The sequence below is a fragment of the Drosophila mauritiana genome, chromosome X, assembly GCF_004382145.1.
Source record: "Drosophila mauritiana strain mau12 chromosome X, ASM438214v1, whole genome shotgun sequence".
Taxonomy (NCBI): domain Eukaryota; kingdom Metazoa; phylum Arthropoda; class Insecta; order Diptera; family Drosophilidae; genus Drosophila; species Drosophila mauritiana.
The window spans coordinates 13,048,374-13,065,675 of record NC_046672.1 but is presented as its reverse complement, the minus strand read 5'-3'; the positions used below and the strand labels follow the sequence as shown (position 1 = coordinate 13,065,675).

Here is a 17,302-nt window from a genome sequence, read left to right as displayed (position 1 = left end):
TTTTTTGTTTTAAGGTGAGAGCAGAGGTATTTTAACGCACACACAAACACACGCAACTCAATGTATCTTATTATTATTATTTAAGTAAGTGTGTCAAAAGGATATAGAACCACTAACATACTGGTGAACATCATCAGTAAGCTATAGAGATAAAGTTTAAAGAGGTCGGGTGCAAGAAGCATGTGTTTTTTAAGGTAAGGTTCAACCTCAAAGTCCCCAAGTCTAGACCCCACCACGCCCACTTATCCGCCATCGCATAGAGAGATCGAGTGGGGAGAGGATTACATGTTATATAGAATGCTTTAGTTGATATAAGAAATGAGAAAACTTAACAACTAACTAGTTGGATGAAAAGCGGAAAAACTGAGAAATCTTTTTGTACAATTTATAGTTTAGTGCAAGTTTCAAGTACAACATGCTATTATTTAAAGAATTCTATATATATACATATATATATACAAAAAAATATATATTGTGCAATAAATGTGAGAAAATGTAAATCGCCACACAAAACAGAAACTAAAACTAAAACGAATAAGAGAAAATTTGTTGTTAAATGTTGCCGAGATCTTATATACGTATGTATACCTAATAACTGTTACAATAATAACCCTTTATATATATAAATATATAAATGCACATGTATATTCACCATGTGTGTAACGATAACGATGTTCAACAAATGTCTGAAATGAAGTAAAACTATTATTATATGTAAATAAAACACAAAACAAAGAGAACAATTTTAATAAAAAAACAACAATAAAATACAAAATCAGAGAAAAGATCCACGCTCACACATACACAAACACACACACACACACATATACGTCCTGGGCAGGACCCGAGCGGCGTGAATCGGGAAAATTCTGAAATAACCGTTAACTGTAAAACCGCTGTAACTGTATTTGTACTCGTGTACCTTTAGCTGTCTGCCGTCTCTCTCTAACTCGCTACCTAACTGTAAAGGAGCACCTCAATAACGAAAGAAGAAGGAGCAACAGACAAGGATCAAAAATATATAGCAGGAGAAAAGGATGATGATGAGGGGGAGGAGGAGGAGTAACAAGAAAAATAAGCACAACGAGAGATGGACCGATTGGCTCCAACTGGATGAAACAATTGTTAACAAATCGAAAGAGAAACTAAAAACTATCCTTAAAAAAATGAAATCTCAAATGTAACTATTAATCTAAGAGAAGCATATGCCATTGCAATTTTTATTTTCTTATTCTTCACCTGTTTTCCCTTTTCAATACAGAAGAGTTTTCGTAAATTATATTTTCGAACATAAGCTGTTTCGTATGCAAACCACGTAATTGCGGTTTCCTAGGAAAATATATGCAAATTTTTATTGGGTTCCGAAAGCGTTACAATACGCTCTGGGCTTCTGTGTTAAATCTGTGCTTTTATTTTAATTTTCTATTTATCATTTGCCAATTTGGCGATCTCCCCCCTTACCTATTTATCTTTCCTTTTTTTTTTTGTACCTAAACACGAATTATTAAGAGGATTCTACTAACAAGATGAAATATTATTGTTGCGCACTGCAAAAAAAGAAAAAATAATGAATAATTCCGTAAGCTGAGAAATAGTTAAATAACGGTTTTAGCAAAATGAAAACGAAATCAAATATTTATATATTTTGTTTATTGTTGCACAAATAAGTCCAAGGAACGAGAAACAAGAAATAATTAAGAGTAATGTTGTGTGTCGCTTTTTCTAAACGAAATAAAACAAAGAAATCGTCAAGAGAATTTTCAAAATGTGTTCTTGTTTTCATTGCTGTTTCAATTGAATACCGAATTCAAAGTAATTTCTACAGAATGGTAATCTGTGGTTGCAAGTTGAATGGGATTACTAGATTTTTAAACATAAATTAGAATACTCCTGAGAAGCCCAACTTTGAAAAGTAATTTCTTTTTTAAAATGAAATGAGCAAAAAGGCGAGCCAGTTAAAATTGGAATTTAAGTTTGTTTTAGTTTATTTAAGATATAATTATAACATTGGCGGTTAACAATATTTGATTTAATAAATATTTAATTAGTTAGTTACCGATAAACAACGTTCACAATGCCCAAAGGCAAATACTTTGGTGTTTTCTCCCGTTTTTCGTTTCTTATTGGGAATGTACTGAAGCAAAAGTCCTAAAATTAAAGGTAACGAGAAAGATTATCATGCCTTTAACGAGTTATTAGCTACGCGTGTTATTTATTTATAAATGTAATTGAGTATCTGTCCATTTTAGCCATATTATGTCATTTATATGCCATCATCTTCAGGTCACGGGTCTCACATATCTGTCTGATTTGATTGAGCTCTGTGGGGGAACTCAGAAGCATACGAAACTCCTCCGGGATGTGGATTGTGATTTTTATCTGGGTTTTGGGACCGAACAAACATCGCGAAGCCTGGATCGCTTATATATATATATATATATATAACTGTATATATCTGTTTATGTTTATATATGTTTAGCGGTGTATATGTACGTGTACATGGAGATTCTGATTCCGTTTGTGATTTGGTTTCATCTCTATTCATCGCCCGTCCTTAGCACTTAGAAGCTAATAATTGAGACTGCATTTGGGCACATACAGTTTTAGATGCCTTACTGCCGCGCCACCATGTCGAGACCACCCTCCTCTTCCATCTTGGACAGGAACTTGATGGCCCGCTGTGATTGCTCCGTTTGCCTAGCCATGTCAATGAGACCCAGCAGCTTCTTGATGCCAATAAACACGCTGGTCAAGATGGATAGGTAATCAGTAATTATTTATAGGATTTAATTATCTATTTAAATATCCTACCGTTTGCCCGCCATCTTCTTGCCAATCGCCTGGATCTCGCCCTTGCTAAAGATGTCCGTGTTCTCCAGCACGGCCAGAACGTGGTCCGGCTTAGAGAGATTAGGCACGTGGAGCACCGAGGTGAAGGCCGTCAGCATCTCCATCTCTTCCAGGACCTCCCTAATAAAAAATAAGTAGAAGTAGTAATCGACAGGGAAATCCCGAATCTCAACATACCTCCTGCTCGATGTGCATAGTATGAGCAGTTTCCGGCCCTTTGGCGGCTGTTTCTTGAGCAGCACCAGCAGTGCCTGTAGCGTCATATTGGAATATCGCGGCCCAATCGATCCGTAGTCCAGCAGGCGCTCCACATTGTCCACCACAATGCAGCTAAGCATGGAACGATACGCGTCGTCGAAGATCTTACGGATGTGCAGGCACTTGGCCGACTCAGTGTAGCCGACCATGTCCTCTGGCGAGCAGACCTTCACGAACGGGAAGTCTGACATCTTGGCCAGCTGAGCTGCCAGTGCCGTCTTACCAGAGTTGGGGGCTCCGGCCACGAGTACGGAGACCAAGCCGCTAGACTCTGGAGCCTTGGCCTGCTGCACATAGAGCATGCCGTCCTCGAGGAGATTGCTAACCGGGGTACCCCAGTTGATAACACCCCGGGCCAGCATATTGTCTAGAATCTCCTGGGCCGTACCGAATGCCGGCTTAATGTCATTCTCCAGCGAGTGCAGGAAATCATCTCGATTGACCTTCAACTTTTCCATGGCCTCGGGATCCACGGTCACCTTGGCATCGGCCTTGATCAGTCGGTTCATGGCACTCGACTGGGCGGCACGGACCAAACCCTCCAGCTCGGCACCGCTGAAATTCTTGGTCAGCGCGGCGATCTCCTTGTTGTCCACATCGTCGTTAATCTTGTTGAATTCGCGCATCCGCTTGGTGTGGATATTGAGGATCTGGACGCGACCCTGCTCGTTGGGCAGGCTGATCTCCATTTGGACCTCGAGGCGACCCGGTCGCAGCAAGGCCTCGTCAATCATGTCCCTGCGATTGGTCATGCCGATAACGAGGATGTTGTTCAGCTGATCGACGCCATCGATTTTGGTTAGCAACTGATTGACGACGGTGTCGTGGACACCACTATTTCCGGCCACGGAGCCACGCTGCTTGCAAATGGCATCGATCTCGTCGAAGATGATGATATGTAGTCCACTGTTGGGACCTAGGCGCTTCTCCTCCTCCTCAGCCTCGGCAAACAGCCGGCGGACATTGGCCTCCGATTCGCCCACGTACTTGTCAAGAATCTGCGGTCCGTTGACGATTTTCGGCTCCCTGGCATTCAACATAGTGCCGATTTGGCGAGCCATCAGAGTTTTGCCCGTACCAGGTGGACCATAAAGAAGAATGCCCTTGACGTGCTTGCAGCCCAGCTGCTCGACTAGTTCCGGTGGGAAGACACGGGATGCGAAGGCTCGCCGGAATATCGAATTGAACTCTTTGTCCAGGCCGCCGATGCCCATCTTGCCAAAGTCCCAATCCGGGTTTATAATGGACTGGCGCACCACCTTGCCCTTGCTCTTGCCCTGCAGATTCAGCGAGCTGTTTTCGGCCTTCTCGAACTGCACCACCGTGTTGCCCAGAATGCGGCCGAAGCGGACATTACGCATCGAGGTGTCCTTGCCCTCGCCCAAGCTCTTGGGATCGATGGCCTCCAGCGATTTGACGGCCAGGCCGAGAAGTTTCTTGTCCTTAAAATTGAAGACCAGTGATTGGCCAACGGTGAGTGCCATTCCGGCGAACTGCATGAGGAACTCCTTGGCCATTTGATCGGAGTCATAGGGATCCTGGGAGACACTGCACAGGATGGTAGATAACAATCGATATTACATAATACCCTTGACGCAGTATACTATATGCACTCACGTCTTCTTCTGCAGAAAGTCCGTCTCGAAGGACACACAGGTGATGACATCCGAGCTGGCATCGAAGCGATAGGGACGAACCTCCAGTTCCTGGTTAATGGACACCATGGCCCACTTTCGTTGGACCAGGGAGAAGCCCACATAGCCGCTGGGCACCTCGACAGTCCTCTCCAGCGCAAAGATGAAGTGCTGACCTGGAGCCGGCGATATGTCCGCATACCTGCAAGCGATGCAAGTAGGTATTATATATATACAAGCAATGGATTACCAGGACTTGTATGCCCAGAAGGACCACCTACTTGATTTCCTCCGGAAAATCACCAACATTCACTATAGCCCGATTGGTCAGCGAAAGCTCGTCCGTGGGACATTTGGTGGCCTTCAAAATCTACGGAAACCATTATAAATCTTTAGTAACAAGTCTAAAATAGGCCTAAATAAGTCTAAATATTGGGATTTCAACTCACATAAGCCATTTCTTCAGATTCTGGCGAATTTTTTCAGGGGGTTGTTTACGAGCTGCCAAAAATCGATAATTATAATCCAATGGAAGTACTTTAATGGTCAGAAAACGCAGCTTTGTGTGCGAGTTAACCTTTGATATTTGTTCACAGTGTCACTGAATCAGCATAACTATATATAGTAATTTTTAAACGAATTGTGAACTGTATCCTTTCCTAACTTTCAAAGAAGATGCGATCTAAAATAGCAATCGATTTAAGCACATGCGCGCATAAATCCAGGGCTGGCAAACTTTTTAGTACATCCATATCGAATTTTTTTTAAATATACGTTTCTTTTCCAAGTTTGAAAACTAAAGATTCGTATGTGCATGATTTTTTTAATAATATTAAATAAATTTACAAAAGAAGAAGTTGATTTTGTAAATTGGTAGACTGCTCAAGAGCTCTTTAATATAGAATTTATATATGTATAAATATTAATAAATTCCGCCCGGGCTTTTATTACAAAAAAATGTAATCATTTAATTTTTAAGTTATTTTCCGGTAAGAGAAGTATTAAATTGTTACCGCAAATATACCAGACAAAGTGTGGTCTACAATAATCGACTTATCGATAACATACGGCTGAACGAAAATTCAAATCTTGTGTGCATGAAAATATGGAGACCAGGCGAAAGTTTACGTATTTAAGCGTCCAGTAGTCATTGAGTTAAGTGTAGCTACATCATTCGGATCATTAGGAACTTTTACTATTTTCAGAGCATATCAAAATTTGGTACTCGTCTTTTTTACACGACAAAATTTTATAATTTCTTACATTTTTTCGCCGTTCTGTTCGACGAAGCAAAATTAATTTATCAGTAGTACGACGGTGAGTGACGAAGCCAATCGCTAACATCCTGTACATATTGTACCATTCCGAGAAAGTTTTTAGACCACAAACACGGCTATTGCAGCGTACTTGTATAAAACACATTTCTAACACGCTTTTTTACACAACAAACCGCGGCTCGATGTCATAAGTTCAATGCTATAAGATTGACCATTGCTTGCGATATGTTTGAGCACTGCTTGCAGAGCGCACGCGTACGTTCGAACCGCGTTCGACGTCATTAGCTCGACTCTATAGTATTGACCATTGCTTGCTACATGTTTGACCACTGCTTGCAGAGCGTACATGTATGTTCGAACCGCGTTCGACGTCTACCTAAGTAGCTCGTCAGTACGAAGCATCGTCATTGCTCGTTTGGCCGTCAAGAAGCCGAAGCGACAAGAAAATATCGCTTCGAACGCTATCAATGTCGAATTCTTTTACGTAATAATAATTTTTTTTTGCTGTTTGTAGCTGAAAGTAAGAAATATACGAGCAAAAGTGGAAAATACGCGGACTACCTGTTGATCCAAAGATCTCAACGGATTTAGTGTGTGTGTGTGTGAGTGCGCGTGTTTTTTTTTCGGTTCATTGTTCCGTTAGCAAAGGTGCAAAGTAAAAAGCAATCACTTTGCCGTGTTCGGTGCACGTGCATGCAGTTTTTTTAAAAATATATGAAAAACATATAATAAAAACAGACCAACGATGTTGGAGCTACCGCTTCCCACCATACGGTCCATCTACCGGCTAAGACAGAAGCTTTGGATTCTGCTAATCCTGCAATGCGTTCACACTTGCCACAACTTCAACCTGGAACAGCGATTGCCCATTGTGAAGTACGGACATCGGCACTCGCATTTCGGCTACTCGGTAGCCACCCACACTATTGGCGAGGCCAATGGGCCCAACAAGACCAACTGGTAAGTGTGGATAGATAGTATCTAAAAGATGCGAACTTCCGAAGAGAATCATTAGCTAAAGTTCAATTAGGCAGCGCAGTTTTTGGCGCTAAACGCCTAAACGTTTAGGCATATTTTTATTATTATTTTTTTTTCAAAAATCAATTGAAAAGATTTATTCGAAAAGTGTCTTGCTGTCTCAACCGTGTTTTTCCGCTGAAAAATGTTGGGTAAACAACAACGCTGAAGAACAGGTAGAGAAGAATCGCCAGCAGCTTGTCTTCTTCTCTAGGTAAAACGAACAAAATCCAAATCGAAACACAAATTCGATTCCGAATCGGAAATTCGCGCCGGCACGCCGGGAATCTTGTTGGTGCGAAAACAGGTTTTTTTTAAATAAACCAAATCGATTTGAGCTTAATTGACTGGCATTGATTGTTATTAATCAGCAGCGCACGGACAACAACAACAACAAATAATATTAATAATAATAATAATAATTTGCATTGCAATCGGTGTGTTTGTTGCTGTTGTTCGCGGTTGTTCGCTTTCAATGTTTGCTAATGCGCGAAACTTGTTTGGAATCGTGTTTTTAGTGTTGGATTACCATAAAGTGTTTGAATATTGAGTATTTCCAGAGATGATGCCAGGTTTTAGATGGGCTTCGTATCGAAACAAACAATGACAAACTAAATGCATATGCCAAATGCAAAGGCAGCGGATTAGTGTGAAATATTATATTTGCTTGTTTGCTTTATTTTCGAAATGCTCTTCGGGCAATTTCGCGAACTCATCAACCGTGTAAACAATTTGCTTGTCCTGCGATAAGAAGATATTTGTCATCCTTACCAACTGAGAATTTACCTGTTTGATATTTTACATCTTTTATTTTTTGCAAATATTTATCACGCGCTTTATCGCTGGTATTTATTTTTTGTGCGACTGATAAGCACAGAGCACAGATATCCCGAGGAACAGACGAAATGTTTGTCTTACTGTTTTAATGTTTTCCCAGCCCAGAGTGTTATCTTTTTTTTTTTTTGTCTTGTAACTTTTGGTTAACCCCTTCCACTATTGCGACTGAAGCGGATGTGGATTAATTGGCATTAGTCATAGATTTTTTTGGCGAGGGCTTGGTGCTCATTAAATGGCCTAAGCGTCTGCAATGTCTCGAATTGGCGACTTTATAAGTTGGCCAACTCCTTTTCGCATAGATAGATACATTGGCCAAACCAAACTCGGTAGACAAAACGGAGCCAGACGGCAGTGGCCATAAAAATGGGCAGACAACAAATCTGGAATCAATACAAGCCGCGACTTGGATGCGCCAATCCACAGCGAAAAAACTGAACTACTAAAAGTTTATTGCATTTGTCAAACACATTTGAAAAAATGTTAAACAGGATTTATACTAAATACACAGACGCATACACGAAACACAACACGAAGTATTGCTTATTTTCGATCCCAACGCTTTTTGTGAGTGCATTAATGCCATTGCAACCACCCCACCCATCCCCCCATTAATCCGCTGCCAGTTTCTATTTGCAACACTTTCCGAGCTGGTCAACTCAACTCCAGCGTGCTGGCAGTGGGTCAAAGTAATTACACTGGGTGGTGGTTACACCTTTGCAGCCACAACCATCACACAACCACTGATTTTACCATAAACAGAAGCCAATCGAGTTATTCCCACCGCCTTGCCCGCAGTGTATCCTGGTCCAGACTATAATACCCTCAACGTGTGAGCGTAATCCAGCCACCATGCATTCTGGCTACAGACGATCCCAGAGCGGGGAAGCGCCATCCATTCGCAACATTATTTCGCCCTATCGCTTGGTGCGTAGTGCCTCCGACAGCGTGGTTCCCAGTAGGACCAATTTTAGTGGCATCCGCCCGGTGATAGCCGCCGATTTGCCACCCATGGAGCTGTCTGAAAAACTTACCGACACGCTAAAGTCGCAGTTATCGCAGCACCAGGATTTCCTCAAGTTGTCCCGGGAGATCAGGGTGAATTTCATATTACAATACGGCAGCAATTGCGATGAGACGTTCTTAAAGCATGCCAGAGCCCTGATCAAACTGCAGCAGGCCGTTGGCGACCTCACCTATCTAGTCGATCAACTGCAGCTGGCGTACGAGCCCGTTTCCTATGGAAAGGTAGCCGTGGAGGCTCAACATGCCGATAAGCTGGCCCAGCTATTTAAGAATCAGCTCTCCACCCGCAATGAGCAGTTGGAGCAGCAGCTAGCTCGGGACACTTCACTCCCAAGTCGTCCTAACAATTCCCGCACGCGCAAGGCCGAAATGGAAGAAACTATCAGGAACCTGCGCGCTTGGCGTTCCAACTAAGGCGAGCAAATCGAATGTCAATATACGAGGATGATCTGTGATGATGCCTTGGTTTTGGAGACGAATTTATATATATACATGTCTTTGGTAATCCACCTGGACTGGAACGTTCTACTTTCATACTGATTCAGGATCAGTATGACTTCCACTTCAACTCCAAATTAATCGAGTGCACCGCAGGTCCAGACAAATAATAAATAAAATTGCAAACTGATAAACTGTAGCTATTTCCACTGAGTTCACTTTCCCACAGCCCAACGAATTCGGATCCGAGTTCCCAATGTCCCCAAATCCGGGCTTAAACATGTGTTTTTTCAGTCGTATATCTTTCGGCTTTATATCTTCACCGGGTGAGTGTTCTGCATTACCAATTAGTGGGAGTGCATTTGTCACACTTTGTTGTCAGGCCATGATCAAGGCTAAATCTGGTTGGTGAAGAGAGGTGGCGGGTATCCCGGTTCCAGGGTCCAAAAAAATATATGTACATACATATATGAAAAGGCCGCCGACTGCAATCAAAAATCCATTTACACTCGCACGATCCGTGGTTGTCCAAAGTGGATGGCCCCTTGGCCGCCGGTCATGTGCATTGGAGCTTTTGATTTGCTGACAAGCCAAAGTCATGTTCGTAATGCACTGTTCCCGTCTCTCTCTTGTCATGTAGTGCCCTCCCTTTCGCCAGCTGGACGTGCAGATCACGCGCTTTGTGGGGTCGCCCGAATGAGGGATCCGACCAACCTGAACCTGAAGGACGGTATGGCGCACTTGGTATAAATAAGGAAAAGGGATATACTCATATATATATATATCAGTCTTTTGGTTGACGAGTCTAAATGAACCAGCCTGAGTCACCAGTGTTAAGTAACGAAACCGCACGTATTGAAAGTGCAACTGAAAATCAATAGCCCTTCAAAAATTGCAAATGAGATGCATGATAAACTTCGAACTTTAACGTATGTAAGTGTATTGGTGATGTTATGTGGTGGTGACCCCGTTTAGCAAGAAGTGGTGACCCACACTGTTCCTTAAATCTGCATTGCGCCTCTAAATGACGCACTTGAAATCGGAAGAAGCTGTAATCAAAACGGAAATAGCTTTTTTTTCGCATCGAAGGCTAGTCCGATAAAAGTCCGATAATAATGAATTGCAGTAAACTTGAATTTCCAGCTCGTTTATTGCGCGCCTTTTGTTTTTCATTTTTGTTTGCACTTTGCGATTGTCGCATATTTGTTTTATTAATGAGATTGCAGTAAGCGAAAAGGTACGTATGCAAATAATGTGAATCGCTTATCGCTGGCCCATCTTAATTTTTTCTACCAGCCATATACCAGAGTGTACGTGGCGCAATTATTACCTTTGATGATATGGTACAAATTGAGATAAGCCGCTGGGCTGGTCGATTAAGCTATATAATTGTTTTCGTATACACCCTTGACGTAGCATTCACAGCGCCATAAAGTTTGTATGCGTATATATAGGCGACTTGGTTAATTAGTACCTTGAACCAATCGGCATTAAATAATGATTGCCTTTGTTAATTAACTACAATATGGCAAATTGAAAATGGTAAGAAAATGGTAGCATGATTTTTACTCGCTTGTATGTAAATCAATCTTTGGGATTCGAAGTATCTCGTAGATGTTGTATCTCATGCGGACATTCTTCTGCTTCGCCAACAGCTCACTGGTCGTGTTTATGCCGCCAACATGTGTTCCTTGTTTGCGCCAAAATATAGAGAAAAAAAAAACTAAGGAACAACTCAAAAAACTTTTCGGCGAAATGAGGTCAACAGACGCCAAAGAGTCGGAAGAAAGGGGGTTGGGGGAATGGTGGTGGTTGGGTGGCTGCTCAATAGGGTGGGCTATCCACTGGGGGCTGGTCGACAGTTTATGGTTATTATTGTTGCTCTTTTACTCGCTGCTGGTGCGTGTGTCTCCCGCCAAATAGTTGAATAGTTGGCCCAGGCCCACCAACACAAAAAAAGATATATATATATATATATATATATATATATATATATATATATATATATGGGAAACCAACCCAAAAGTCCATTTCTTATCTACGCGCCTTTTCCACCACTTGCCTATTTTTCCACTCGTAAGCAAATGAAGCCAACGAGGAAATGGCCAAAAAGCACTTGCTAAGGCAATGTAAGCTGGCAGACATGTGTGTATGCCATAAATATGCGCACTGTAGGTCACAAAAATTGCTGGAATTTAATTGATTATTCTTAAATACTTGTAAGCTCAAAATAATGTATTACATGAGGAGTTATTTTAAATGTATTTGAAACAATTTAAACTTAAGCTATAAATGTATACCTTCCGCTGGTGTACAAATAAATGCCCTGTAGGGATCTTGGGGCATTAAGTGCCGACTTTTCTAAGGCGGCCGAAGTAAAAAAAATAAAAAAATAAGGAAGAAATGGGGGTGGGGACTTCTGGCAGCCAAGATCCATGAGAAGAGTTCACTTGTTCATTTTTAGCCAACAGTGAACACTTATAGTAAGACAACTTTTTTTTAAGATCCTAATTAATAAACCGCATGTGTGTGAAATGAAATGAGAAGCTTTAAGAGCCCTTTTGTATAAGGAAAATGGCTTAGATAAATCTGAACATCATACTGAGTGCCCACTGTGGAAGTGAAGCCGCCTGCTCAATGGAACGTTGAGCGGGCCATAAACATGCGTGAAAATTCAATTGATTTTCCGTGGAGCAGAAGGCGGCATAGTTGGCATGCGTATTTATAGAAAATAGAGGAACAGCCTAATGCTGCACACGAAAATAAGAAAATAACAAAAAAAAAAATTGCCTATTTTGGTGTGGGAAACAAGGGGCTGGCCGATTCGGATTCGCATCGGAAAACCGATCTGGGAACTGGGATTGCGAATGGGACTGCGATTTTGCCTGGGCAGCCAGCTGTCGAGTGGCGAGATACAAGACGGCGCAGATATTCAGATACTCCGAGAGACTTGCAACATAATTTCTGCCAGCAACTAATGAGACCCGAGGCTCCGAAAGTGTTGCCACAGCCTCAACTCCATGGAGCTGCGAAAAAAAGCGCGTGGGCGGCTCTTGATTTATTGCCAATTGGATGGCAGTCGCGCAGAAGAATCGCGCTGAAGAGCTGCGAAGATTTGGGGCGGAGAGCCGCCGCTTTCTGGCCCCACTCGAAATCCCAAATCCGAATCAAAATCAAAGAAGAAAAAAAAACCGATGGCCGCGTGGGTTAACTGCAGGAAAAAAATTAAACACGAAGTTGCAAAAAGAAAAAAAAAAATAAGAAAAACGCTCACGATGATTTTGCGCATAGAAATCAAAGAGCCCACGCCTCGGGCTCTTTAAAGTGAAGAGAAGAATCGGCCCACTAGAAGAACTGGGCACAGAAGAAGCTAGCGACCTCCGAAGAATCGCGTCCCTGAGCGAACGATAAATCAATAAGCTCCGAAAATGTGGCCACCGCTTCCACTCTGCCACCGCTCGGATCTCCGACAAATTGCCCACTGGGCTGGGCAACCGCAATCTCTTAATGACGGAGGATGGGCCAAAGATCAGTGGGCTTCGGCTGAGGATCGGCGAAATCCAAGCGACAGAAAAAAGGAGCGACAAAAGTTGGGTAATAACTATAACAGGGTAAACGGCAAATGCATTGGTCTTTAAGAAGAAGACTGCAGTTCCCGGGAAAAATCTTCAGCAGAGAAGTTTGAAGAACTCCATATATGTATTATATTTGAAGAGAACATAAGATCACATATTTTCTCAATTAGATATTGGATCGTTGGAATGCTCGAGATGAGTTCAATTAGATAACTGGGTTGTCAATTTATGTGATGCATATCTAACTAGAGTATGCGAAAGCCAGACCTCGACCCAGACGAGGTGGCAACCGCAGATCCGAGATCAGATCCCAATGCCCGATCATCGCATGGCACTAACCCCATTGGTATCGCAGTCACATGGGTGAGATTTATGGAGCAAATACCGTGGTTACCCCTTTTATTTGGCCCCGGATCTCTCGATGTTTTCTGTTTGCCCCGCGGCTAAGCTGAGAATTGTGCGAATGAAACTCGTTACCACGGGGGAGAAGAGAAAGAGAAAAGGAGATAGAGAAAGAGAGAGAGAGATGGAGCGAGAGAGAGGGAAAGACATAACACGGCAAAACAGGCCAGACTAAGCCGCAGATGGATCGAACCATTGCCAATAACCGTACCTGCCCCAGTCACCAAGCTACACTGAAGAAAATGCTTTAGTTGTGGGAATATTTGATTTCAAACGTTAAGTAACTTGTTTTTTTTTTTTTACATTTTTCAACACTTATAGACCGAGTTTGAAACCAATTAAACCTCAACTTCGTTTATTGCTATATTTTTTCTCCAGTGCATTGACAGTAAGCTGAGACTTTGTTGGAATCGCTCTCCATCTCCGCCACATAGAGCCCCTCTGCGGCACTACGCCCCTGTTAACCTTCCCGTCCACCTCAATCCGGTCCAAGTGGCTTCTTCCCGCTTCTTCTCTTGGCGGATCTGCGATCGTGTTGCTTGCTGTTGCTTGTTTCTAATGAAAACTGACGCCGTTCGGTTTCTTTTTCTCAACTCCAGTTGCTTTTTTTTTCGTTTGTGTTGCTTTTTTTCGGGGGGTCTTTGCGTGCTGAGAGATCGCCTGGCGATCGGTTTTGTTTTTCTCCGATTTTTTTCTGTTTTTTTCACGGTGTTTTTTTTTTTTTTTTTTGGTATTTGGTTGTAACGATTTTGGCTGGCAGTTTGTTAAACATTTTGGGCCATTCGGGGTGAACCAAATGAAGATCGTATCGAGCCTTTGGGGAGTTAGCATCTGGGAACGCTGAGGAGGAGAAAAAACCCCAAATGAAATTGATCACTTTGGGTGTTATGGCAACTCTACACGAGAGCGGTAACCTTCTTTCGCTGCAAACGGGGTCACCCTTGGCATTATTTGAGCAGCCTAAACGTTTGAGCCACTCAAAGTGGTTGGCATTTGCGGCTAAATGATCTTAATTTGTTCATGGAGCTTAATTGAGATATTCGTTATATGATAATTTTCTTACAAAAGGAGATTGCAATTTTAAAGTAATTGCTTTTGAAATAGTTCTATTTATGCACCCTGCAGACTTCAGATTTGACACCAAGAATCGATCATTCGTACAGTTCTAAATTATTTGTTGTCTTTCCCATGGACTTTTCGAGTTCTTCGCGTCTTTCCACATTTTCCCTAGATTTTAATGGGCTTTTTCTTCTTCTGAATTATTTCTCTCGTTTCTTTTGGACCAGGCATTTTCCTGCCTTGATTGCGAGCTGTTTGCTCTTGGCATTTCGAGACGAGGCGTTTGGCTTCGCGCAATTTGGTTGCAACTGCCACGGAGTTTCCACATTCCCTCCCACCTTCCGCCTTCCGCCGCCCCGCTCAGCCCTTGGATTTCCTCTTGGATTTTCCTCATTTTTCCGATCTGCATCTCATCTCTTCACCGGTTCTTTTTCACATGCTGCTGCGAGATTTTCGTGGCTCGTTTATTTATTATGATTATTTATTTTGTTTTACTTAGTTTGCGGCTGCCTGCCACAGATGTTGGCAGCTCATCAGCTGAAAAAAGGGGCGGTGGTCGGCAGGGGGCGGGGCTGCCCACACACATACAAATACCGACACATATATGTACGTACACATGCGCTGAGGATTGATTAGATTTGTTCAGTTGAAGATTTCCCCGCTCTTTGCTTTCGAGTTTTCTTCACACTGAAAAGTTCAACAAACGCTTGCCACGCCCCTGTCGCCCACTTTTGGGACGTCTTTGTTTGTCTCCCCCCGCCACAACCCCTTTTTCAGTTACAGAGAGCGAAAAGGGGTTGTAACATTAGGTTTTAAATAGTATTTTAGAGAAATATTTCGAATATTTAAATGGTTAAATAAATCTTAGCAGTCGCACAGTTTTTCAACATTTTCGTATAGTAGTTTCATATTTTCTTTCACATTTTGTGCTGCAGCATGTTGGCACCGTTGGTTCAACTCTGCGCGAATGCAAATCCTGCCGCAACTCGACTTGCCACGCCCACCCGCCTGCGAAAAGCTATGGCACGTGGGCGTTTCGGTGCCATGTTTGCTTGACGAATTTTGACTTCGACTTCGAGACATCGACTGCGCGACTTGGGTTTCAGTTTTTTTTTCGGTCGGTGCCGCAAAACCCAGCTGCAACTTTAGAGCGCAACACCCAAACTAATAGGCCCAGACTTTTGCGCCGCCTTGGGGCAACAACTCCAGCGCCAACTTCAACTTCCACAACCACAACCACAGCCACAGCAACTCCAACTTCGTTTTCAACATCAAGTTCTTCGTCTGCGTGTGGGCGCCAAAATCAAAAACTGCTGTGATGGCGACACAACTCTTGATAAGAATAAACGAACACAAAGAAGGATGAACGAGGTGTTTGATACCCTGCAAAATTATAAAATAAAATAATATCACTTTTCATTCAAATATGTATGATTTACGGAGCTAAGAATCGAATCATACATATTTTTGATCATAAATATACATTTATAATATGATACACATTATTTGATCATAAATTGGGTATATTACTCAATAAACTACCCTCATTTCTACTCCAAGTTTGTGCTTTAAATTCCAGGTAAGTTTATCTGCCGGAGTTGCAGTCATGCCAGCAAACCGACTTTTCTAAGTGGGTCTCCCAACTCCACATGGGTTAATTGATAAGGTTATTGTTTTCACTTCTCGTTCCCTTTTTTTCCCCCCCATTTCCCCATTTCGGAGGGCGTTTCTTCGAGCCCACAAATTACCGTGGAGGGCGGGGGAATGTTGTTTTCCACGGGGGCGTCACTGCCAGAAAGCCAGAGCTCCAGAAGAAATCCAGAAGACCATACAGCCAGAATGAGGTGCGATTGAGCGAAAGGCGTTCAAACAGTTTTCCGGCAAAGTCATCGGCTTTTCGGCTGATTGATTGCCCCGATTGATATTTCCCAGTTCTAGAAACGCCTCACAAATGACACATATTTATTGGGTTATTAGCTTGCAATGTGAGGAAAAAAAATCATTTTATTAAAATTTTGTGAAAATGGCGAACGTTTGAGAATTTTTAGCACCCCATTGAGAAAAGCCATATAAGTTTTAATAAAACTTTCATTATCCACATGATCTTTACCATATTTTGATATAACCAAATTAAGTTGCCACGACTGGCATTTTTGAGCGGATTCTGGAGCCATCAAATTAACGAACCGTTGACGCCAGACATCGTCAACTTTTTTCGAATGTTTTTTGGCTTTTATTTAATTTTTTTCTTCTTTTTTTAACCCGATGCTGGAAAATCATTCTGGCGGAAAAGCGTCGCTCTCTTTCATTCCCTTCCATTCGCTGGCTCATTTTAATTTTTATATATTTTCGTGTGGCCCGTAATTAAAAAGCAAATCACGTTTCGTTTTATGATTTCGTCGGCTTTTCTCGGCTCTTCAGGCGTGGGTAGCATTTGCTGCTTTCGTTTCTTGCGCAGTGAAAGTATCCGATTTATCCCCCTTTTTCCCGCTTTTCCCCGCCAATCACTCGCACACACACACACATCTAGCCCATTTTCGGTCACTTCCGCCAGGGAAAATGGAAAATGGAAAATCTCACAGATAATTAATTCCCGAGTGCGCGAATCGCATGCAAAGCGTTGGAAAAACGCACTGAAGCATATCGCAGCCACTGGATAAACTATGTCACATACTTAACGATCGTTTCTATTTGGTCAATTAATTGGGGGAAAATTCGGGGCCACTAAACGTTTTCCCGTTTCACTAATGAAAAATGGGCAATATGGCGAAAAGTGATCAAGAGTTATGGCCGCCTATTTGCTACTTTTGGCCAGCTGTTGTGGTATATATATTTTTTTCTTTTTTTTTTTTGGTTGCCTTTCCCAGACGAATTCTTCATTTTGCGATCACTTTTTTAATGGGCCGTAAACACGATCTACACCATTCGCAAT

General features: G+C 42.3%; 3 protein-coding genes across 4 annotated transcripts in view; 2 read left to right on the top strand and 1 right to left on the bottom strand.

The window, feature by feature from the left end:
- Window positions 1–1,955: 1,955 nt before the first annotated feature.
- Window positions 1,956–5,427, bottom strand: LOC117148860 (vesicle-fusing ATPase 1). Its single transcript, XM_033316529.1, has 6 exons — window positions 5,192–5,427; window positions 5,024–5,112; window positions 4,726–4,944; window positions 3,028–4,656; window positions 2,812–2,970; window positions 1,956–2,745 (listed from the first exon to the last, which is right to left on the bottom strand). Exons 1-6 carry the CDS (start codon window positions 5,198–5,200, stop codon window positions 2,613–2,615), a joined length of 2,238 nt encoding a protein of 745 aa, XP_033172420.1. The 5' UTR covers window positions 5,201–5,427; the 3' UTR covers window positions 1,956–2,612.
- A 487-nt stretch (window positions 5,428–5,914) lies between these two features.
- On the top strand, window positions 5,915–9,533 carry LOC117148555. The gene is made up of 2 exons (XM_033315993.1): window positions 5,915–6,059; window positions 8,669–9,533. The coding sequence occupies exon 2, from the start codon at window positions 8,723–8,725 to the stop codon at window positions 9,308–9,310; it is 588 nt and encodes a 195-aa protein (XP_033171884.1). The 5' UTR covers window positions 5,915–6,059; window positions 8,669–8,722; the 3' UTR covers window positions 9,311–9,533.
- Window positions 6,428–17,302, top strand: part of LOC117148553 (integrin alpha-PS1) — a 43,385-nt gene continuing 32,510 nt past the window's right edge. For both annotated transcript variants that reach the window (XM_033315989.1, XM_033315988.1), the window contains exon 1: window positions 6,428–6,979. In XM_033315989.1, the coding sequence (XP_033171880.1) occupies window positions 6,765–6,979 (215 nt within the window). In that variant the 5' untranslated portion in view covers window positions 6,428–6,764. The remainder of the gene's footprint in view (window positions 6,980–17,302) is intronic.